General features: G+C 41.8%; 1 protein-coding gene across 2 annotated transcripts; it reads right to left on the bottom strand.

The window, feature by feature from the left end:
* Positions 1-625: 625 nt before the first annotated feature.
* MAML1 (mastermind like transcriptional coactivator 1) lies at positions 626-23431 on the bottom strand. 2 transcript variants are annotated; one of them, XM_079966475.1, is made up of 5 exons: positions 22560-23431; positions 7987-9384; positions 5629-5892; positions 3800-3911; positions 626-2430 (listed from the first exon to the last, which is right to left on the bottom strand). In XM_079966475.1, the coding sequence occupies exons 1-5, from the start codon at positions 22977-22979 to the stop codon at positions 1451-1453; spliced, it is 3174 nt and encodes a 1057-aa protein (XP_079822601.1). In that variant the 5' UTR covers positions 22980-23431; the 3' UTR covers positions 626-1450. The 2 variants fall into 2 exon arrangements, with proteins under 2 accessions (XP_079822601.1, XP_079822602.1); XM_079966476.1 differs by having other exon boundaries at positions 7987-9381.
* Between the last annotated feature and the right edge of the window lie 1080 nt (positions 23432-24511).

The raw sequence follows: 24511 nt of genomic DNA, 5'->3' as shown, positions 1-24511 counted from the left end.
GTGTAGAGATGCTCCTGAATAGGCCTGAAGAAAATTCTTTGATTCTCAGTGACAGGTGTGATGAATTAAGGAGGTAAACAGTCCTGTTCATTAAAGAACAAAACCAGACCCAGAGTAGGGAACAGAGGTATCTGTGCATCTAAAACAACTTTCAAATTTATTACCTTTATAAATGAAAGATTAAGGCAAAAGGTGGTTTGTTGGCAAGCAGAAGAATTTTTGGTAACCTGTTAAGAACAATTCTCTCTTTTCCTTGCCCTGCATGGGACCGTCCCTACATATGTATGAAGGGGTCTCCATGAACCGTGATGAAATAGCAGCATCTGCTTCACTGGAGATTAGTCTACATATTTCTAAAGAGATTAAATCACTAAAAAAAAATTCCCCAAAATATGGGGGCTCTCACAATGGAAGAACCTTTAATAAAGTATTACGCTTCCCCAGGCTCTCTGTGCCATTATTGCAAAGTTTTTCAGGTTAGTAACAGTTTCCAAGGCACAAAACTTCCTTCACTTGCTTGACCAAAAGTAACAGATCCTGTTCTCATTGGTACAGCCTATGTGTGGCAACAAAAGATTGCTAATTATAAATGCCCTCTGAATCCAAGAGAAGAAATAAGCTGTGATCAACCCAATGTTCTCATTTAATGGATGCTAAAAAGGAGATAGAAAAAGTGCACACTCGATTTTAAGCTGATTCTCCGATTAAAAAAAAAAATCATCAAAAAACCAAGAGCTCAGTCTTCCCCCACAGCAGAGTGCAAATTGCTTAGCTTAGTAAGCCATAAGCTATTTAAGGATGAGGTCCCCAGTTTAGGGCTCTAGCAACCTACTGCTGGACAAGTTTTAACACTCAATGATCTTCAGCACAGAAAGCCATCAGCTATTATTATTGTGAACTCTCATATCTTGCTTGCCAAGTATCACTAGAGACTAGAAGAAAGACTTCTCAAACTAGAATAGATTTTGCAAAGAAAGTGTTGCACAATGTTTCCTCAGAAAAAGGTTGCAGAGTGTTAACTTTCACTAGTTTGCAGGTCAAGTTAGAATCAAGAAACCTGTCAAGTACTAGTTGTAGAAACGATTGCCTTAACACTGAGTATTTTGAGTCTTCCTTGCTGGCTTACTTTCTGAATCACCACAGCATGGTTCGCATTTAAACCTTCAACTGAAAAACACTGTTAAAATTGAAACTTCTGAAGGGCTGGCTGGGATGCACACCAAACTGACCAGGACTGTTTCCATGAGCAGTGTTCCAGACCCACTACAAAAATGAGAATGTTATATCCTATCAAATTGGGGCATACTTCTCATGCTGTTAGACCCAGAAGGGAGCAGCTCCAATACATTCCCACTAGTGCCTGTGAATTTTCTCAATTCCACAGGTATTTGGTCCAAAGATAGTTGTAATTAAAAATAAAAGATTGGGGGGGGGATCCCCAAACCTCTTTTTAATGATTCCCTAACAACTCATCCAAGTCATTCATCCATTCTTCTGAAGTCCTGTTTTTCAACAAAGTGTCTATAAGATCTGTATCCCCAGTTAAGTTCGGCAGTCCATTACTACCAGATGGGTTGCTGTAGGCAAAGGGCAGTTCCTGACTGGGTGTCCTCACTGGATAACCTTGACTACAATGCAGATTGGCTCTGTTAGGCAGTTGCTGATTTTGATTCTGGCTGAAAGAAGTCATATCTGGGACACCTTGATTCATGCCTGGCAAGACCTGCTGTGATGGGACTGCCTGCTGGGTAGGAGGGTTTGTCCTCTGCTGGGCACTTATAGATGACAACATCTGTCCAGAGACAGCAGAGTTCATGGACGTCATTGGCCTGCTGGTGTTGAGGCTTACCTGAGGCATTCCTTGCGCAAACTGTTGATTGGCCAACTTTAGGTGAGTCTGCTGCATATGGAAAGTGGAGTTGGCAGTAAATGTCCCTAAACCACCGTTCCCTTGTGCCTGGTTGTTCATATTTGACATACCTTGATGCTGCCATGATTGATTTTGGACCCCAATAGATGTTGGCATCCTTGCCATTTGTGGCTTGGATAGGTTGGGATTCAGTGCTCCTTTACTGTGCTGCTGAGAAATGCTGGCAGTTCCTAGGGTGCTCTGTCCATATCCAGCAGGAAGAGCAGTGCCCTGTGCCAAACTGGGTTGTCTTTGCATTTGTGGCTGTCCATTGGCACTTGGATTTGCATGCTGTGGAACCATCTGTGTCATACCAGATGCCATGTTGTACAAGGTACCTCGCTGAATGCTCTGCAAACTAGGATACTGAGTTACTCCTCGATCTTGCTGATTGCTGCTTGAGGAGACAGAACTGTGTCCTGTGCCAATCTGGATCATATTCTGAGTCTGAGAAAACATGCGTGGACTACTGGAGTTAGACTGGCCTAAATTATTTACCCCTGCCATCGCTGGAGATGAGCCTATAACACAAAACGAGAGTTTCAACATTTATAAAAACTAAGCAGAACATATCCTCAGTTTAGGTGCAACATTACACATATACTGCAGCATGCCACATTTTGTAGCTGTATTTAGGACTCATTGTCTTGAACCTTGAGAAGTGCCAGCAGGTGACTTTCCTGCCACTGCTACCTCCCCCCGGCAGCCCCATGAAAAACCTCTCTTAAGAGTTAGGGGATCCTCTTGAATAGGGTGGTATTTGCAGGGGGATGAAGGCAATCACTAAAATTGGGTGGTGGCACCTTTCACACATCACAAAGCTAGCAGCTAAGAACAGGAATAAGGACTGTTAATTAAACAGAATATTATGGTGCAAGGGCAGAATCACGACTGCCACCTATGTACTGTTCCAAATAAAACTATCTGAGCTGGCTACTTAAATTTAATGCAAACATAGGGTTGCTTGACACCATCACATTCCTTCACACATGAGCCAAGCCACTCCTGTGCATGTGCCCAAACAAGACAGTGTAATTGTAAACTGGATGATACATGGATAAAATCACAACAGCAGCTATTTACTCAGCCGCTGCAATAACAGTAATTAGGCAAAATTACTAGAACACTGGGAGCACAACTTTGGCTGTATCAGAGAATGAAGATGCTCTGAGACCAGGACAACCTGTATCATTATATATGTGTCTACTTCATTAGTGCTGCTATAAAGTCTATAGCGAGGAAGAGGTTGTAGGGCAGAACAGGAGCACTATGCAAGTCTTGTTAACTGCCTAACAAGGGCAAGTAAAAAGAAAACAACAATGCATGAGTTCTGCAATACAGGGGGTAAATTCAAATGAACCACTGATGTGGAAACCTCTGTCCTCATTCACAGCTGTCACTTGCACATATTGAAAAGCTAGCCAATCTCTGTTGGAAATTCACAGTGAATATGCACTAACATGAAAATTACCATCACCACATGCAAAAATATGCCAATCCAGTTTGTCTCATCTGCCACTATCCTAGTACTGAGCCCTCCCAAAATTAACATACTTGATTTAATTGATAGATAGCAAGTAAGGAAGATTATCAGCTTATGTTTCTCTTTAGCAGTGCTACCATTACTGAGAAAAAATTAAATCCATCATTTGCACACTTCACAGTAGAAGTGATTCCTCTGTAACTTGTATGGATGCAATAGTTTGCTTGTTTTTTAAAAAGGCCAAGCACTTAAATCCAGAGCATAAGATTATTAATTATGGAAGTAAAAGAACATTTTAAAGTTAACTAATGACCAAATCCATAGAAGCTGAAGACACTTTGCTTCTACATACACCTCTCCTGCTTTCTAGCTAGTCTTTCACAAATCATTCCCACAGTCCTATTTACCTGTGAACTGTTGTTGATATGGATTCTGTGTCTGGTCTTGGTATTGAGGGGGCGGTCGTGTTAGATGCCTCTGGAGCTGTTGTTGTTGTTCCTGATGATGCCTTTGCTTTTCCTAAAACAGGGCAGATGCAAGACTGTAAGAACACACAGCCTAAAGTTTGTCATAAACAATGCCTTAATGTAAACAGCAATGTATATATAGGTTGATTGCTGTCTCAAGCAGTCTACAATCACGTTAATAACATCATAAAACCAATTAAAGAAAAAAATGCTACTGCTTAGTATGTAAGAAAATCAAGGCTGATGTATACACTAAAATAAAACATAGCAGAATATATCACAGAGGGTGCTAGAAAGGGAGTCATATCTATAAAACAATGAGCTCCACTCAATAATAAACTGACATTCCACTAGGCAAACTGCCTAGATGAATTTGAGAACAGTTAAGCCTTTTTATCTAAAACAGAAGGGAATGTAGAATAACAGATTTTGCCTTTCACTGGAGTTCTTCACAGATTTTTGTGCTGTAGTTCCTCTCTAGTAAGCATGCTTCAAAAGTAAAGGAAATGCGGTATTTTGAGGGACTCAACATCCACATTGCAATGCCTCCTCTCAAATAAATTTGTTCATGGGGAAGAATAATGTGACATTTTAATCCTGAGGAGGTTCATTCATCATGTTCAAGTACAATGAAAACATTCCTTTGGGATTCCAGCAATACATTGCTGTACAGTGGTACCTTGGGTTACAGATGCTTCGGGTTACGCTTTTTCAGGTTACAGACGTGCCGAAATCCAGAAGTACCGGAATGGTTACTTCCGAGTTTCGGCACTTGCGCAGAAGCACTAAATCATGCTTTGCGCATGCGCAGAAGCGCCAAATCATGTCACGAGGTTCCACTATACCTTCATTTTAAATTAATATGGTAGTACAGTATACCAGAACCATTTTTACACTGCACTGTGGGGGCTAGAGAACAGAATCTGGCCAGATCTCCCCCATCTCTCACAGGAACAATTTAACAAGTGGGCAGCACTGCCCTCTGGCCCATTATCTGATGTCACAATGTCATCAGGAGAACATTTTTTCTCCATAAGGTCTGAAATCAAACTGCAACAAAGTGCCTTTCAAAACATTCCACAAGATGTGACAATCTGCTCATCAATGGATTTTGCAAAGCACTTTGCAAGAGGCTTATCAAGTCCTGACAATCAGCCGATAGGCGGGTCTTGCCAAGTGCTTTGTAGAGCTACTAAATACTTTTTTGTTTAGGCAGGCTTATCCAGACATGTAGAAGCTGCTGAGTGTTTTAATTTCATTTCATTTTAGTTTATTTATTTTATTTTTGAACGTTTTGGATACTTGTTTTTAACAGATCTTACTAATATTTATTGTTTTATTCTTTTTGTTAACCAGTTTGAGGTGTTATTACAATCCTTTTTTTCTAATGATTTTTTATTTATTTTTGCAAACCTTGGGGATCTATTCAAGTCTGCTGTGTGTGCAGGAGAGGGGTTACCATTTTGGTTGCATAAGAATTCATATTTACCTCTTTGTCAGGAGCTAATGAAGATATCAGTGAGAGGAGAAAGGTGGTATGTGACTTTCTCTCTGTAATATGTGACTGTAATCCCCTCCATTTTTGTCTGTTTACTTGTGGAGCAGGAAGAGTCTGAGCTGCTCTTATACAATCAGCATAACATGCACCTTGGCTTCAGCAAAACCTTATTTAATATACAGTATTCAGGTAACAGGAAGGAGTTCAAGTCCATCAAAATAATAAGACGAACACAAAAAGGAAAAGTTACACTTATTCTGATGTCCCCTACCTGTTCAGCAATTAGTTGCCTCTGCCCCATTATAAACTGTTTCTGTTGTTCCATTAACAGTTGTTTTTGTTGCTGTTCCCTCTGTTTCTGCTGATCTAGTAGCATTTGGTGCTGCTGCTTCATTACAGCTGCTTGCTGCTGGCTGTTGAGATAGGCTGGATTGCCATGGTTACCTGCCATGGAAACATTGGGTGACTGTGCATTCACACCAGAGCCGGGAACAGAAACAGGAATGCGAGGAACACCAGCAGAAGGATTTTGATCCTACAAAAGCAAACACATAAATTGAATGGGAAGCCTGGAATTCAGTTTGGGAACACTGGATTAAATCTATGATTCTGCTTCTGATGGAGGACTTGTCATATATTCATAGTTATCTACTAAGAAGTGATGCTCAACGTAATTTTAGTTTTGATTGAATTTTACTTTTAGTTCTGATTGAAACCCACTCTCTTATTATGATGCCACCTTTGTGCAAAAGCACAAACCAGACTGGAGAAACAGAGACATATTTCCATACATTATAAAGTGGGTGAGGAAGTACAGGTCACAGTCCCTCTTCATCACCTGTGGGGGCCACTTACCAAAGAAAAATAGGTGTGGCTTTCACTGCACAAACACACGCCACAGACTTACAAACACACTCCACAAACACACATACAACACATATCTCACACAACTCGTGTGTGTGTGTGTGTGTGCGCGCGCGCGTGCGTGCGTAAACACATACACACAGTCTCTCCCCCCCCCCATTCTTTCCTCTCCTAGCAATTAGGCTTTTTCAAGCCCAATGGCTAGAGAAGGACTGAAGCAGCAGAAGGCAGCACAAAGTTCACCCTTTCAAAAAGTCTTTAAAAGTGACTACTGTACTGCTTTCAGCAACTATTACAATGTAGCAAAGAAGATAAATGAAAGTACAGCAAGCCTGCCTAATAAAAATCTTCATCAAATTAAAAGCCACTTCTGAAGATGCAGCAATCATGCATACTAACAGTGATATTGAAACAAAACCACACAATGAAGTCTGAGTCTGTTAATGTCTAGTGAGTGGTAAGCCAAGATCCATGAAATGGCCGCATGGGGCAGCAACCATCCAGTGACAGGATTCAAGGAACCTCATTGTGAGAAGAAGCCCAAAGGGCATTTATAACCAACTGAACAGCACTGAACAGAAACATAGCACACATACTTTCCAATAATAAGGAAAAGAAACGGATTTCCTTTATGGGTTGCGCTCTCACTGGGGGAAAACCCCAACATTCTGATGCAGTTTAACAATACCCACTATAATATATGTGATCTGGTACCCCTGAAGTAAGCCACTTTTGTAATATAACTTACATTACAGTGTAATAACAGTCGTATTATTCATTAAGGAGGTGGAAGCATTCTTTAAGTAAATTTCTGGTTGGCTTTTTAGACAACTTACACCAGAGATGGAATGCATCTTCTCATTGGTCAAAACAGTTATGTTTCATCTTCATTAAGAGACCTGTTTTTTCTGGCTCTAGGTTCCCATAAATACGCTATGTGAGGTTCAATCCTTACCCTTGGATGATTTCAAGGAAATGAAGACTAATAAAGCCCTATATGCAGTGTTAGAAACTGAAATATGAACGCTAAGAGCTAAATGGTATCTTAAACCTGGAGTGTCTAGGCATGCTTTTTTATAACAAGAATACAAAGCTGAAAATGAATTAACTGCAGCTAAAACATGTTCATTTTTCACATGGCCTAGTCCAGTGTTTCCCAACCTCTGGTCTCCAGCTGTTTTTGGACTACAATTCCCATCATCCCTGACCACTGGTCTTGCTAGCTAGGGATGATGGGAGTTGTAGTCCAAAAACAGCTGGAGACCAAAGGTTGGGAAACACTGGTCTAGTCCTCATCTTAAGACTGCATAAAACAAAACCACACTTCCCCTACCCAGTCCCCTAATATTTTTATGAGGGTCCCTTCTCCAGTCTTCAGAGTAACTAGTAATATCTCATAAGAAACTTCAAACCTAGTCACACCTATTCAAACAAAATAATCAGAGCAATGAAAAGATCTCCTAAAATTTAATTAGATCCTATTTATCAGATCTTGAAGAACTGAACCCCAGTCTTTATAAAGATCATTCCAGTGACTATTTTGGAACAGAAATAGTATATTATCATGGTATTTATCTTTTCAGAGAATATGAGAAACAGTATGTTTCTTTCTCAATTAAGACTGTTGCTATTTGTCATGTCCATTGTACTATTTTACATTAAGATCTAAAATATGCACCTTACAATGGAACTACTTTGCATGGCTGCTCTACTTATTCAGCCCTCTTCATCTACTATTAACAAACCTTCTACTTCAAGCACTTACCTGGCTGTGTGGCCCTAGAGGTCTATAAGCAGTATTTCCAGACTTCTTCATTACAAACATCCCATTCTGCTCATCGCTCATATGAGGCAGAGTGGGTTGCTGACGCTGCTGCATGTATGCCAACATTGGAGACTTGTTCTGTCCAGATACTGTAACTCCTTGACCGCATTCTTTGTAATGTGAAAGAGGCTTCGTATTCCCATAGTCTAGCACAGAGTTTTGACTAGATACAGAGTTCTGGTTTAAGCTGTTTGGCTGATGGCTTAACATATTTCCACCATGATAATTAACTCCAGCCCTCGGAGAACTCTTGTTTGGCATACTAGACATCATGAGTTTCTGGTTATTGAAGTCCTGTTGGTAAACTGAAGGGCTAGTGGGATTTTCCATAGTGTATGAAACAGCTAATGGACTGTGTGAAGGTCCAGACTGCTGCCAGCTAGGAATCTGGTTGGGTTGATGGACTTGCTGTTGGTTCTGCAACAGCTGATCTCTCTTCTGCTTAGCAGCTATCTGTTGAAGCTGTTTAGCAGATGACATCTCTTTGGCACCCCCTGTACTTTGACCAGATAACAATGAACTAGGAAGAGGCCTCTGAATATTCTGAGACTGGCTTGATGGCTGCATCATGGACTGGTTGGAATTTTCAGTTACTGACTGACTGGAAGGCTGAATCATAGTTTGAGAATTACTAACTGATGGAGAAGCAGCACTAACAGAAGAGGTACCAATGAACGTTGTGCCAGCAGAAGTAGATCTGACTTGTGGGGATCCCATCTGCTCTTGTTCAAAGTCTGCTGGGGAAAATTCAGTCTTGATAATGATGTCCTGTGGTAATGGAGTTTGTGCAGCTGAATTTGAAGCATCAACATCCTTCTTTTCCTCAAAGTCTTCTGTAAATAGATCTTTCATATCCTCATCAGGCACAGATCTGTTAAGTTCATCAATGAGCTCCTTCCACTCTTGCTCATTAAGGTTAAGATCAGACATCAAATTATTCTGAGATATTGAACTTCCTGGTCCCGTAATCATACAAGGAAGGTCATCTGGTTCTTGTTTAAGCTCCTTGTTAATAACCATAGCAAAGGGGTCATCAGCATCACTGCTTCCATTCAGCTGAAGGTTAGAGTCTGGCAGACACTTTTTGTTGATGCCATCTAGACCCATGGAATGTTTTCCATTAAGCTGTAAGGTGTCTCCACCAGAAGATTTGCTGTCACGCTGGTGCAGAGGTGATGCAGGAGGGATTCCATTAGAGGAGCCACTCAATCCAACAAGACCATCATCATGACGCAATTTCTTGGGGACAGAAAACATGTCCCCATAGCCATTCTGCTGGTCGCCATTCTGCGGTGAAACGGAACTATCAAGTTTCCTTTTGACTGTTTCATGAAGCTGCTGAAAGAGAGACAGTTCCAAATTAGTTTTATGCCTCACACCAAGTGCCATTTTGGTTTTTTAGTCTAGCAATCATTCTTTTAGCTACCAAGCATCATCGTTTTCACTACAGTTGAAAAACTGCAGGGGAATAAAATCCCCTTTTCTTGAACTACTTAAAACCATGTGATTTAAAAACCTATTTGCTTTGGAGTTACAAAAATGCAACAAGACTTGCATCTTTCAAGGTAACACCTAAGGCAACCTTGGATATCCTTCCCCCACATCCCCCCGACAATGCTTTGTTTGCCTGGGCTCAGCCTCCAACACCATTATGAAGCATAACCTGGGAACTCAGTGAAAAGTCTGAAAGCATCTGAGGTTACAGAAATGCTGACGCAGCTTTAGAACTGATCAATCCCTTGGATGGGAGAGCACTGGAAGCCCCATATAATAAAATAAAATAAATATACATAAATGTTTTTAGAATTTACAAACAATGTACCTGTTACCTCTAAAGGGCTAATGCTGCAAAAGAGCACTGTACATGCAACTCCCACAGGGCTGGCCTGCATTGCAACACAAGGCAGCCATGCAAGAGCTCTCCAACAATTCACGACTCTCTTTGCCCTTCTACTCAAACAATTACTCAGGCTTTTACAGTAGAATATACAGTTGTAATAGCACTTCACCAGCACAGCAGGTCATGGCAGCACAAAGCTCACCATGGAGCAAACAAACTACAGGTGATACAGTTTGACACACACAAAAAAAAGTTGACTGAGGATAATTGCTACTATTGCTACTCACCACAGTCTAGTAGCAAGCTGCATTATGCTCCTCAGAAAATTCACCACTCAACTAGCCTATGTTTTTATGACTAATAAGCAAGCATTTACAAATCCACACTTTAACTTCCAACTTTAAAAAGGAAGAGAAATGATTCAGAGTAGATAATATTCCTCTTCAAAATTTTATTATAATAATTGGGGGGGGGGGAGTATTACAAATTTGCAGCAGACTAGTGTTCCAAAAAATATAAAAACCTTAACAGAAGCAATTACAGCTCTGTCTACCTCAAAAGACTGGGTTTTCACCACAGAACTCCTGAAAGCACTAGACTTTAAACATTCAACCCTTCCTCCTGAGGTAAGGTGTAATTTTATACCAGTTTATTTCAGGTAGCCCCAAAGCCGAGAGGATTGTATTTAGTGCAAAATATTATATAACAGCAATGGAAGCTTGCACTCAACACAAATCTCATCAATTGACCAATGAAATTGGCTTATTCAGCAGGAAATTGAATTTCATACTCCCTAGGTCTTGACCCCCCATTTTACCCCCTTGTGGACATTTTAGCATCTCCAGCATGTAACCAATAATCCGTAGAACTTCACCAGCAAGTCTTGTCTGCATGTTTTGGAATTGATACACCATTAAATCTATTTAGAAAAAGTAGCAAAACCAATTTAGCTTTGCTTCCAAAACTAGAATTATCATTCAAACTTCTTAATTCAGTAACATATTCCTATAATGTGGGTACTTTTTAAAAAAAAAAAACAAAACAACCTACTATTTAGTGGAATGCAAGCAATAATTAGTAGCAAAACAAGATGTGGTACAGTTCTGGAAAACACAATGTACACCTATATTTAAGAATTGCTTTAAGGACATTCTGAAATTCTCTATAAGAGGCCTAGTTATGTGGCACAACAGGGAATGCAGAGAAATTCAGTGGAATTTGGCAAGCGTTTCAAGTAGTGTTATTTAACTGATTAAACTCTTATCCAATTTTCACCTATATGCTATGTCAGTCCTCCTCTACCCCTTTTCCTTTGGTTATTGTTTTATTCCTCCATTGGATCAATATTTATCCCCATTTAAAGTCAACTACCTTCAGTTGGAGAGAACCTTTGGGTTCAAGGGCAGAATACAACCATAATAAATAAGAACTAAGAAGATATTGAACTTCCTTTATTTTCAATTATCATATTATTTGCATTTTGGTGACCCTCCTGCCCATCAATAAAATATTACAACCTTGTAATTTTCCAAACCCATGCAACAGTATTTTCAGTGAAACGCATATAAGAACACGTAAGCATGCATTACTTTCAGTTACTATTAGATTTTCGGAGGCAGACCACATTGCTGACCTACTCCACACAATTTGTAAAATCAACTTTTGCTATGTATTTTCATTTCCTTAGTCTTAACTGACTACAAACTAACTGGTCTATGTTCCTATAGCACAAGATGATAAATTTACTAGTGAAGATTTTCTTCCCACAGCAATCGCATTTGACGATCCATGCTCTGTTCATGAGCTATGATGCAATTTCTTATTTTGTAGTGCCCTCTAGATGTAACTAAAGGAAACAGGAAGTTGTTTAGCCCTTCAATTCCCCAATGTGTTATTTGTTCTCTGGTACTATCCTCAAACTACAATATTAATAAGTAATCTCTTCTCCCATGAATCAGTTGCAAAAACAGATTTTCTACCAATTTTTAAGGTAATGGAATCTTACCTACTACAATCTTACCTTGGCAAAAGAACAAGAGTTGTGACATCTAATATATTAACAGATTGTTTCTGCTATAAGCTTTTGTGGTCTACTGCCCACTACACACACAAACACTAAGAAAAAAAAAACAGTGAGGCTAAATGGTCACAAATTCAGTCTGTAGCAGGACTGTTGTTTTCTCTGCAGCAAGCTAACATGGCTACTCCTCTGGAAGATGTTGTCTATACAGTCCGAGTTGCATTCAACACTGCACAAGGGGATTTGCACTTGCACAATGAGACTTCCCCCTCTTCTCACTGTGCGCTCCCAAAATCTGATCTGGAGGGTGCTCCAACCTTCTGGGGCAGATTTTGAGGGGGCATGGGGGGCTGGAAGGAGAGGAGGAAAGTTCCACTGTGCAGGTCTGCTGGGTGAGCAGAACAGCAGAATTGGATACAATCTACATACTGCTAAAGAGCTTTAGCACACAAAATACTGTAGAAAAATGCTGTACTGTATACATATTAGAAGAGAAAATGAAAACCTCTGCCTATCCTAAGTAAACCTGCCCTAAGAAGATAAAAACTATTTTAAAGTATAGCCTGTGTGTAAGTAGTAGGGGGAAAGTCCTATCATCAGAGTCCTCTAAAAAAGAAGCAAAGTCTGTCAATATTTAAGACTGAGGCAACGTCATCCATTTTTCTAACTCTGCGTTGTAAAGAGCCTTCATTTTTTGTGGTTATACAAAACTACAGTGAGTCAGTGAAATATTGGAGATTTGTACTGATATAAGTTTTTTGTGAGCAGCCTGCACTAATTTGAAATGCAACCATTGATCTAAAGGGACATGTTATACAAAATCATTTTTCTACTAGAATATCACTTTAGCGCAATGAAGTAATATTGCACTTTAACATTGGGACAAATGCATATTATCTGTTTTGCTAGGTGCAAAAAGCTTACAAAGCTTCTACATGTGCCCATATGTAGAAAAAACAGGTACATGTGCCCTTGTCACAACTTATACTTTACTGTTCCTACCTGATACTGCCATCTAGATGTGAAAACCATCTTGTGTTAAGTGACTTTGAGGAAGCATCTTAGGTCAAACTTCTTAACTGTGATTTTCAAGCCAGTTCAGATGGTGCATTTTCCTGCTTATTTGCAAAAACATTTGTATATTCACTCTAGTTCTAGTGGCTGCTTTTGTGAGCTGGGATTTTTGTGCCACTTTACTAACTTTTCAGACCTTCACAACTTGTCACCTGCCAGGTGCTCACCAATCCCACTATACTGCAGTCCCAGTCAGACAGCCAAAAACAAGAACTTGATGCTCCTGGCACACTGCCAAACATGTCCACATTTAGCTTTGTGGCTTATATAAGCCTGATTTAAACATCATAGTACGGTAGTAATAAAAGAAACTGTACTTGCCAAGTTTCCCCTTCACTATAACTCTTGAAAGGAATTATATTTCAAATCATACAGCTACAAGTATAGAGTGAACTCACCTGCAATAATTTCACTTAAGAATGAGTTACTGTATAATAATAAATAAATCTTATACTACTAGTAACAAACTCATTCTCTAGGGCTGATCTGTATGCAGCAAAAAAAAATACCATTCACCCACAAGAGGGTGCTATCAGCTTACTTGAGGGGACACCCCTAAGGGAGCCAAAAACACTCTCCAAAAACACACAATAAGGACTGAGCATCCTCAGTGGCTACAAAATGCTACAAGCTGGATGCGGGTCAGCAGCAGAAAGGAGAATTCTGGGAAAAGAATGGCTGCCTGGTACTCTACATGGGAGCACTCCACACTGTTGTGGTTCTCATTTGCTTTTCAGTGTTACAAAACTATTTCACTGTAAACTTAACACAAACAAAGAAAGAATGCAACAGTGCGTCACTCTTAATTAGTCTCAGTTTAACCAGAATACTGTGAACATCACGATAGTGTTCTATGACTTTGCACATGCATGAACTTTGTATTCCATTCTTTAAGAATCATGTATTTGGCAGTTTACAAAAAATGGGCAAAATCTACACTACCATGTACAGTGGTGCCTCGCAAGACGAAATTACCGTAAATTTCGCTCCATAACACGCAGATTTTTCCTCCTAGAAAGTAAGGGGAAATGTCTGTGCGTGTTATGGAGCGAATGCCTACAGATGGCGGGGGAATCTGCTGCAGTTGTGAGCAGTCCGTGGCTCGCTTTGAAACAGCAAAGCGGGTGTAAGCGGCTCCTGTCAGCGAGCCGAGCTGGGGAGGAGGGAGAGAAGCAAAGCGGGCTTGGCTGCTTTAAAGCAACCCCGTTCTCTATGTTCCTCTCTCCTCCCCACTGAGCTGCTAAGTAGCAGCAAAGCTTTTCAGCCAGCCTAGCCGGGAGGAGGGAGAGAAGCAGAGCGGGGTTGGCTGCTTTAAAACAACCCCGTGCTCTCTGTCCCTGCCTGCAGTTTTTTGCTGTCCGATTTTGGATTAGCCACTGTAGGGGCTGTGTGTGTGTGTGCCTGAGCTATCGTTCTCCTCCTCCTGCTTCCCATTCACTCTCCCTGCCCTCTCCCTCCGACTTTAGAATTGACACTCTGTGTGTCTGTGTGTGTGAGAGAGGGCTCCTTCTCCTCCTCCTGCTTCCCGTTCACTCTCCCTGCCCTCTCCCTCTTTAGAATTGACACTCTGTGTGTCTCTGTGTGTTGTGTGTGTGAGAGAGGGCTCCTTCTCCTTCTCTTGCTTCCCGTTCACTCCCCTAGCGCCCCTGCGACTTCCAGCGCCCTGCAACTTTAGGGCCAGTTCTCTCTCTCTCTGTGTGTGTGTGTTTTGACCTCACTGTGCTTGTTGGGGGAGAGTGTTGGTCGCAATTTTTCTTGATTTGTCTCAGAGTGGTTACTATCATGGTTTCCTTGCCGGGGAGGAGGGAGAGACGCAGAGCCTGCTTGTTCTAAAGGAGCAAAGCCGGAGAGGAGCCTCTCCTGCATTATCAGCAGCATCCTTCTCCACACCCCCCCCACGCGTGCTCCTTGTCCCTTGAGTTCTTTTCCTTCCCTCCCCACTTAAAACGTGGTTACAAAGCACGGATCCACATGGATCCTCAGGATTTTTGCACTAGGTCACCGCAAATTCACCATCAGATCACATAGCATATCCATGGCTACAGCCTGCACCAAAAAACACACGCACCCACTGTTTCATGGGGCCGCAATGGCGCAAAAACGTGGTTACAAAGCATGGATCCACATGGATCCTCAGGATTTTTGCATTGGGCTACCCCAAACTCACCGTCAGATCACATGTCTGTGGCCACAGCATGAACCACAAAAATCATACATCCACTGTTTCGTTTAGAATATTTTTTTCTTGTTTTCCTCCTCTAAAAACTACGTGCGTGTTATGGTCAGGTGCGTGTTATAGAGCGAAAAATACGGTAATCCGTTCCACGAGTCTCTTCGTCTTGCAGTTTTTTCGTCTTGCGAAAATAGCTTAGCGGCTATTAACGGCTTAGCGGCTTTAAGAAAAAGGAAACAAACTCGCAAGAACTCGCAAGACGTTTCGTCTTGCGAAGCAAGCCCATAGGGAAATTCGTCTTGCGAAGCACCTCAAAAAACGGAAAACTCTTTCGTCTAGCGAGTTTTTCGTCTTGCAAGGCATTCGTCTTGCGGGGCACCACTGTACAGCTCTCTCCAAAGAGCAGTTTACAACAGTTTGGCAAGTGAGTCAGATAGCAGCTCCACCAAAGTATGTCAAGGCGAGAAAAACCTGTTCTAAGATGAAAATTCAAAGGAGAGGAAACAACTGGAAAATAGTTCAATACTATCTGCCGAGATACTACATCCTTTTGATCAGTTTAATTGATGCCAGACAATTACACAGAATTAAAAATTAATTAAATTATTGTTCTAGCAATATGTGTATACTTAACACCCTGATAAGTCTTTCTAAAAAATATTCTATTCTCTGCTTTCTGAACAAAATAAAAAGGGAAATACTGGACAATTTGTCTGAAGAGCAATAAAAATATATTCATCTGCTAATAACAGTGTTCATAATTCCTTCATTTCCTACAAGAGTACAATTATTATTGTTATTATTTATTGAATTTATATACTACCCTATACCCAGGGGTCTCAGAGCAGTTCACAATATAAATTATCTCCCCTGATCAAATGTTATTTGAACTACAATAGAGATCAACAGTTTTCTAAAATATTGTAAATATAAAACATTTTAAAATACTTATTTCTATATTCTACATATTTCAGTTAACAGTACTGAAATATAAGCAGATTCAGAATCATGTTAACAATTTGTTCCCAATGCACAAACACACACAACGACCTATCTGAAGGAAAAAACAAATTTGAACGGACTTTAATGATAGAGCCTTTTTTCCTGAGCTCAAGCTATTAGTGAAGTACCGTATTTTTCCGTGTATAAGACTAGGTTTTTTCCCTTAAAAATAATGTCAAAAATTAGGGGGTGACTTATACTCTGGACCATCTCCCCCCATTTTCTTAAATCTGAGTCCCCCAAAATAGGGGGCATCTTATACATGGGGTCATCTAATAGACGGAAAAATACTTTAATTCACAGCTACAGTAGAAACTTTTTTTCTATATCAGAACTTCTGTGACTTGTAAAACAAAATGCTAGCCTGTCCACCTCTTTTAAAGTCGAACAGCATTACTAGTTGCTCTGAGTGCTTTATATCTCAGAAAACACCATTACAGTAAAATGAAATGAGACTTGTGAGAAGACAGCATTAAACTGCCAATAGCATACAGACCAGTAAACAACACCCTACCTCAACTTGTTGTGCAACAAGTTAATCAGCTTGTTAGCAGAAACTTCTATCCAAGCACTGAAAGCAATTGTGTGTGTAATCCCACAAAATGGTCTGCAGTCATTCCAACTCCACACCTTGCATTACTTCAGGCAGCCAAAGCAGATCTTAGGCATGCCTGGAAGGCAACTATCACACGGTTTACAGACAATGTAACTGTTATCAGTACTGTCCTGTCTCTAATCAATCACAAAATCTCCCAATCAGGATGAATACAACTGCTTGGGGCAGTGACACTGCCTGCAAAATTTCTGGGTCCCAAGTTCACCTATGTATACCAAACCATGGCTCCCTGAACTACAGAAGTGAGTAAGGTCAATGACAGATCTCTGATGAGAGAATACCCCAGAAACATGTAGATACCGCTATTTTGTTGGTAAGTGCCTACATGTAAAAGGGAGAACATTAATTTCAGAACACACAACAGGATCATCGTCATTGCGAGAGTACTTTAATTAAAACTTGTTTATGTTTCAGTACACTAATAAGCAATAAAAGCAAACAGTGTTCTTGTTGACAACATACAGCTCTTGCCTGCAAGTGATGCAAGTTGTCAGTACCAACAGTAGTACGAGGAAAGGATATATACTGGCTAAATTTTTAAAAGGTGCTCACAATCTTAATAAACACAGGACATAATTTCCATAGGGTTCCACCCTAATGTGCTCACTGGAGCTGGTGCTTGCAGCCACTTGTGTGCCTTGAAAAGCTGTTTCAGAGTGGGGAGGGAGGGCCTCCAGAAAAGCAAGGGAAGTGCTAATGGGAGATGTGGGACAATGAGGAATCACTGCAATTGCTGCTCCTCTCTCTTCCCACAGCAAAGAACCTCTGCTGGATCTGTTCCTTGCCTCAACATAAACAAGGGAGGGACTTAGATTCTAAGTTCCTATGAGTGCAAGTCCACACCTGGGGTACTGCCACTACCTGACTACCAGAAGTGGGGAAAGGTGATATTCGCCAATTTCCTCTTCCCATGCACTCCCTGTGCCCCAGTAAAATCTCTTCCAGAAGGCTGGCGGATCCTCTGAAACAGCATGGGAGGTAGATGGACTCATGTCACTTTCATGAACAGAAGAAGCCATTCCATTTGTAGAAAGGCAACTAAGGATGTAGGGTTTGACATAATTTTCAGTTGTGGTGGTATCTTATTCATTGATAAAATGTCCCCAACTTCTGCTCATTACCACACTTAATGGTAAAGCAATTTGGAGTTTGACTGCTCAAAAATAGGGGCAGATCCATCCAGATCTCTTCCAGCAGTGCTTAAGAATATTGTTTGGTTTGGAAGAAAAACCTTGATGGTGAGAAATACCATCAAGCATATAGTTTGCACATTAGTTCCTTGATGCTAAACAAGAAAGGGCAGATAACCAGATTGTATGGTACTTATATCCATATAAGTGCATTTTCTGTTAAAATATAGATTGTAGATCATCTAAAAATTAGAAGTTTAACGTATACTATATGGTCACATTCTGTATTGTCACATTCTATATGGTCCAACTGTTCAAAAGTAAGCATAAAGTTGTTATTATCTGCCCTTCACCCTAATGTCTCAGGGCGACAATTAAAACACAATGTTAAAAACAGTTAGTCATTAGAAGGTCATTAAGAGGTCTAATCAGGCTTTTCTTACCCTTTTGCTTTCCTTTTGGCAAGAGGGTTACATAGATATCAACACCTGAAAATAATCAGGTGATGTGGAAATTCAAAACCAGAAGGCTTAAGGGAAAATACTAGAGCAGGGTGGTCCAATGCATGGCCCTCAAAGCCTTTTTGGTGGCCCTCAGCAACATTTGATGCCCCCCCCAGCCCTCATGCAGATGAACTTTGGGAAGGAGATGTGAGGGCTATAGGACCCTGCCAGAGACTGCAACTTGCTTACCCAGCTTTGGAAAGGCAGTGTCAGGGCTACAGGGTGTATGTGAAATATTGGCATAGTGTACAGGAATTAGATGATCCTCAGGGACCCTTCTAACTCCATATAAAGATTCAATTGCTCTGCTTAACACTTACTTTTCTGACAATAAAGGGTGGAACCCAACATTGCTACTGGAACAGGCATGTCCAAAGTCCATTTTGGGGGCCAGTTTATTTATTGGGGTCCAGTTTATTTATTGGGGTCAAATCCTTAAAAAAGCTCAACAACTTTGGTCGGCCCTCACGTATGTTCATTCCATCAAATCTGGCCCTCTTTGAAAAAAGTCTGGGCACCCCTGTACGCAACAAGGAATCACCTTCTTCTACCCTCTGCAACTCCACACCTGCACACCCCAAAATGTTTTCTGGCGGTCTCCCAAACCTACAAAGCAGTTTTTTAGAGTGTGTGAGGACTGCAAGGTTAAAAGAGGGAAGTGAGCTCCAGTTGTGTGAGTGGAAATCTGTTCTGTTCATGCACTGACAGCATTGGATACAATGCAAAATATGTATAAAACAGAAAGTTATAGAGTTATGTTTTATATTCTTAGCCATTTTCCTTTCTGAAGTGTGTATTTTAAAGTGTACACTTTGAAATGCAACATAAAGTTTAAAGTATCAAAGAATTTACCAAGCTCTTCTTACAAAGTTTTGAACAACCTTCTATCTGGGACACATACCATTTAAGACATGGTCAGATCACAGGGCCTTCTTACAACCTCACTGCCAGAAAAAGATTAAAGTGACCAATCCTTCTGACTATGTCCTAGCTCTGTCCAGCCAAATTCTAAAACAGACAAATGACTAATAGGGCAGGCAACTCCTGACTCTACCAGATGCAAAGATCACAACCTAAAATGTCATAGAAAGGGTTACCTAGTTTGCTCCTTTTCTCATTCCCTAGCTTACTAAGTAAGGGTATTAGTATCATTTTGGATGCATCTTTCAGATGTGTTGTTAACCATAGTGACCTAAACAGCTTGGCAATTCACTTTAACTTTACCAATGTAGTTAACTTTCTTTGTTTTCAGTATTTAAAAATCACTGTGAGCTCAGGCACAGAAGAAATTCAAGATTAGATATGTCAATCTCTTGTATCAAGAATAAATAGCAATCGAATACAAGGAATGTGAGAGATTTTAATTTTTACTTTCATTTTTCTAGCCAAATATTCAGTGACCAATAAAGAGAATACTTCTTCCTTCCCACTTAATCTTACCCACTGGAGACTTGCCAATAGCCACTGGTGATAAAACTGAAGCATAGATTAGTAACATTTTATCTACCCTAAAGGATGAAGGCACACAGTTTTTAAAATGTTCATTTTGTAGGAAAAAAATAACATGTTTCAGTGTCAGAGGCAGTATATCTATAAATACCAGTTTCTGGGATTCACAAGTAGGGAGCTCTCTGCTGCACTCAGATCCTGCCTGCAGGCTTCGCATAGGCTTGGACACTGAAGAGAGGATGTTGGACTTAATGGGCCTTGCTTATGAAAAAGTGCTGCAGCTCTATTATTAATGCATTTGTACAAATGCACTTGGGAGATAGCTTAGATGATTATTTGAAAAAAAACTAGAAGAGGAACCAAGTCCAGTGCTTTGCTAGAAAATTAATGTATCGTACATTGGGGGTGGGGAATCACTGAATAATACCCAACCATATTGTTCCTGCTGTAATTAATTTGGTTTTTGTATTTAAATGATCAAATATTACGCCTAAAGAAAGGAGCAATGTTGGAAAAAATATGCCCTTTGGATACAATCTGATATATGGTTGCTTATTTTGACTTAGGGACTATCTACAACTAATAACATAAGTAAGCAACTTTCCCCAAGGCATGTCCTTCTCTTCAAGGCTCCTAAAATACAACTCAGATTACAATGTTTATTAATAAATTCTAAGAATCCATTAGAAATACACAAACATTCAACCCTTACTTAAGACAATGAAAATATGCTTATGTGATGTTTCTGAGTCTTTACCCATCCTTTCACAGAGCTATAATATAAAGCACAAGTAAGGGTACATGAGGAAAAAATTGGAGAGAATCTGGAATTATACTTCACTATTTCAACACAAAAGTTACCGACAGAAAGTATATCTTCCAATTCCAATAGGAGTCCAAAATTTTGATACTTATTTGGGAGAGGCCACAGCACAGTGATTTGCCTGTCTAAAAGTCCCAGGTTTAAATCCTGGTGAAATAATCACAGAAGTTAATACTAGGAAAGGCCTCTTCAGACCTTGAAGCACTGGTGCTAGGCTGAAGAGACAGTTGCAGCTTCATTTTATTTTTCAGTTGTGATCAAAGCAGCGTTCAAAATTTGCAGGCACCAGGCACATTTTGCACCTGGTTATCAGGCACTTGCGACCAAGTGAAGATGCCCAGTTGCCAGGATGGCGCCTGATGTCTCCACTATCTGGAGTGCATGCTTGGGCATCCTTGGATCTTGACTGTTTTTACACACTAGCAATTTTATCAACTATATTTTATCTGCACAATCAGAATTAATTTCAGGAGCCAGAAAGTCATATTGAAAAATATTACTTTTGAGCTGTCTACCCCCAAAATGGCAACTAGGCATTCTGTTTTGGCAAATGTAGCCCTGGTTTAAGGAACCATTTGGCGCCTAGTTTATATATCTAAGTTTCTAACACTGGCTCAAAGGCGAGCAAACCTAAACTCAAAGGCATCATCTCAAAGTGACCATGAAACATAGTCACCTACAGCTGTTTGGGATTACCCACAACAGCTTTACTGTTTCTTATGCGTGGCTTTCTTAGCACACCATCTAACTTTGTGCAATTTTTCTACACCTTGCTTCAGCCCTAAAGCACTGACCTGATTCTATAGGGAAAGTTACCAAAACCTACCCTTTTACAGGGAAGACAGGTATTATCTTTACATTTTTAAACCCACAGTAGGAAAAGGCATAAGCAGACTTCTTCATTTTCCACAAACTCATACACATGATGTGGTGGATTGAGTCACTGGACCAATATGCTTAGAAAACCAGAACAAGCAGGCTCCACTATATGGAGTAAAATTCTCAATTTCTGTGTATGCAGACATTCCATACCAGTCTCCAAGTTGGTCCCTAAACCCCCATTACAAACTCTTCATACTGAAGCTCCCCCTCTGTTACATAGCTAGTATGGCAGGGACTAGGCCAGTTGCTCACATACAGTAACCTATCAGACAATGTTGCTGTGAAAATAAAAACAGTGTCTCCCATGTGAACCACTCTAAGAAGAAAAAACAATACATATATAAATGGGGAAAATGCAGTCCTTATTTTTCCTGCCAAACGACTATCTGCACAGGCTTGTTACACTGGGCATGAGCAGAGCTTCAAGAATATTTCACCAACTTGACTGCCTGCCTGGATGGATCATTCTCATGCCACATTTTGCTGTAAATAAAGCCAAGATATAGCAACGCTAAAGGAAGTAAAGAATCGCATTCACCTTTATTTTGCTCATAACAGAACTGGAAGCCTACCATTTCTTACTTTTCCTACATACTCTGCTAGAGATCCCCACTTTTTCTTTAATCACTATTTACATATGTACTCTGCCTTAATAAGCTGGAAGAGACGAGACTATATATATTTATATATGTGCCAGGGAATGGGGTAGATAGAATCAGGAGAGCAAACAATCAAGTTTCTCTTTCATGCACAGCTGGAGCGGCCCGGGGGGAGGTGGAAACAAACATCCTCTTATCTTGTTCCCAATATGAGGAACTCGAGCTCTGAGGGAGGCCGCAAACCTCTCCAGCCTTATTAAAGGCAAGTTCCCCCCAAGCCACGACTCCTTTCTGACCACCGGCCTCAGCCTTCACGGCCCTACAGGTCCTTTTCAAGGGGTGGCGCGGATTCCCCCGGGCAAAGCCCCAACCAACCCCGGGGCCCGCCAGCTGGGACCTTACCGCGATGAGGGCGCTGCTCCGGCCGTGCTGCTGCTCACCGCCCGCGGTGTCGGCGTCCAGGCCGTTGACTCCAGGCCTGTCGGGAGGAGCGGAGGTAGAGGCAGAGGAGGCCCCGGAGCCCGGGGCCTGAACAGGGGGAGGCGGCTGGGATGGGGCGGCCGGCGGAGCGGCTGCCGGGGGAGGCAGAGGCGGCTGGCGGTGCTTCCCGGCCCGCTTGGCCTTGGCCTGCAAGCAGCGCTGGTGGAGGGCGATGGTCTGCTGGCGATCCAGCTCCAGCCGCTCCGGGGACACGGCCTGGTAGCGGGACTCGCAGGCGCTGTGATGCCGCCGGCACAGCTCGATCCGCCGGCGGAGCCGCTCCATCACCGCGCTGTGTCGCGGAACCACGAACTCCGCCATGGGGTAGGGGGGCAGGACCATGAGCCGAGGGCGAGAAAGGCAAGGCGAGAGACCAGGCGGCCGCTTCACTCCGCCATGGCTGGCGGCCAGAGACACCGGGCAGCCCTCACAGCCTCGGCTCTCTTCCCCTGTAGTCGTCGTCGTCGTCGTCCTTCTCCTCCTCCTTCGCTGCCGCCACCCTTTACAGGCCGGGGCCGCCCCGCCTCCTGCCGGGAGCCTGGCGACGCGCCGCCGACTTTCCCTCACTCCTGCCCCGACCCCAGCTCAGGCCCGGAGCCACCCAAGCCTCCCGCTTTCCATTGTTATCCGCGCCTCAGTCGCCGCCATCTTGAAATTGTTTCACCCCTTTTCCTCCCTCCCCTCCCCCGCCGAGAGCCAGCCCCAGCGAAGAAGGCGGAGGAGTTTCCTATGTGGTGCCTGACGTCACGGCCCCGCACTCATTGCTCACGGGGTTTAACAGGCAGCAGGGCAAGCCTATCGGACGCGAGATCGGAAGAGGGGTGGGTGGGTGGAAAGACGAGACAGAGCTCCCTTCCCCCTCCCCTCCGATCTCTTCTTTTCCCCTCCCCCACGCCACCCCGCCCTTTCCGGAAGTGGGTAAAGGGCGGGGCTTTAGGTGTGATTAAAAGGTGATAGAAGCTGGAACTTCGCGGCCGCTCCGCCTACCAAAGAAGGGAGAGATGGTGAAGTACTTGAAAGAGTGACTTAGTGGTAGTCTCCTTGGACTGAAAAAAAGAAGCAACAACTCGTGACTTAATGGAGTATTATACAAAGCTTAAGGCCAAGATTGAAAATGTAGAATTCTCGCCCACAATTCATTTAAAGCAAAATGCCTACCATTTTAGGGTTGAGGCTTTTGATACATAGCAAAAGCAGCACACAAAATCTGTAGGCTTTATGCCTCTCTCGCTACAGCAGGACAGACAATTTAGTCAACTCCCCAGCCCAATTATTCTTGAGAACATAAGAATCCTGCTGGATCAGCCCCGTGGCCCATCAAGTCCAGCACAGCCGATTGGATGCCTGTGTGGGAAAAGCACGCGCAGCAACTGATACTTCTTTCTGCTCCCTGCCGTGAAGAAGGGCAAGGCCACAATCCAAAGATTAAATACTTTTTGTGCAGCTGTATGGGTCTGATAGTTTTACTGTCGAAATACTTCATTAATTGGGCAATATAGTGGTTCAACACAGGAATGAAAACACAGCTGCCAGCAGCAAAAACATTTCTTTTGTAGGCTCTGAAAATTTGGAAGCTCTAGTCACAGAAGCAAACAAACAAGAACTTCTGACTTTTATAAAGTAGACAACAGGTTTACCACACCTATCAGCCAATCACCCATTCTCACCACCCTTCTGAGTAATACCCCTCCCCACCCTCTCACAGTATGTAAGGGTCTGGTGACTTCTGTTTCAGTGTATCTGAAGAAGTGTGCATGCACAGGAAAGCTCATACCAACGACAAACTTAGTTGGTCTCTAAGGTGCTACTGGAAGGATTTTTTTTATTCTGTTTTGACATTTTATCAAGACATTTTACCATTTAGGCAACACTAC

This window comes from Podarcis cretensis (genome assembly GCF_951804945.1).
Source record: "Podarcis cretensis genome assembly, chromosome: 2".
In the NCBI taxonomy this organism is placed as follows: domain Eukaryota; kingdom Metazoa; phylum Chordata; class Lepidosauria; order Squamata; family Lacertidae; genus Podarcis; species Podarcis cretensis.
Note: the sequence above shows the minus strand (reverse complement) of the source record. Positions and strands in the feature narration are given on the sequence as shown.

Coding starts and splice junctions, on each gene's coding strand:
- MAML1 (XM_079966475.1), bottom strand. CDS start 22,979: ATGGTCCTGCCCCCCTACCCCATGGCGGAGTTCGTGGTTCCGCGACAC. Junction 9,385..22,559: donor GGAGCAGCGCCCTCATCGCG/GTAAGGTCCCAG, acceptor TCTCTCTTTCAG/CAGCTTCATGAAACAGTCAA. Junction 5,893..7,986: donor CTCTAGGGCCACACAGCCAG/GTAAGTGCTTGA, acceptor TTGCTTTTGTAG/GATCAAAATCCTTCTGCTGG.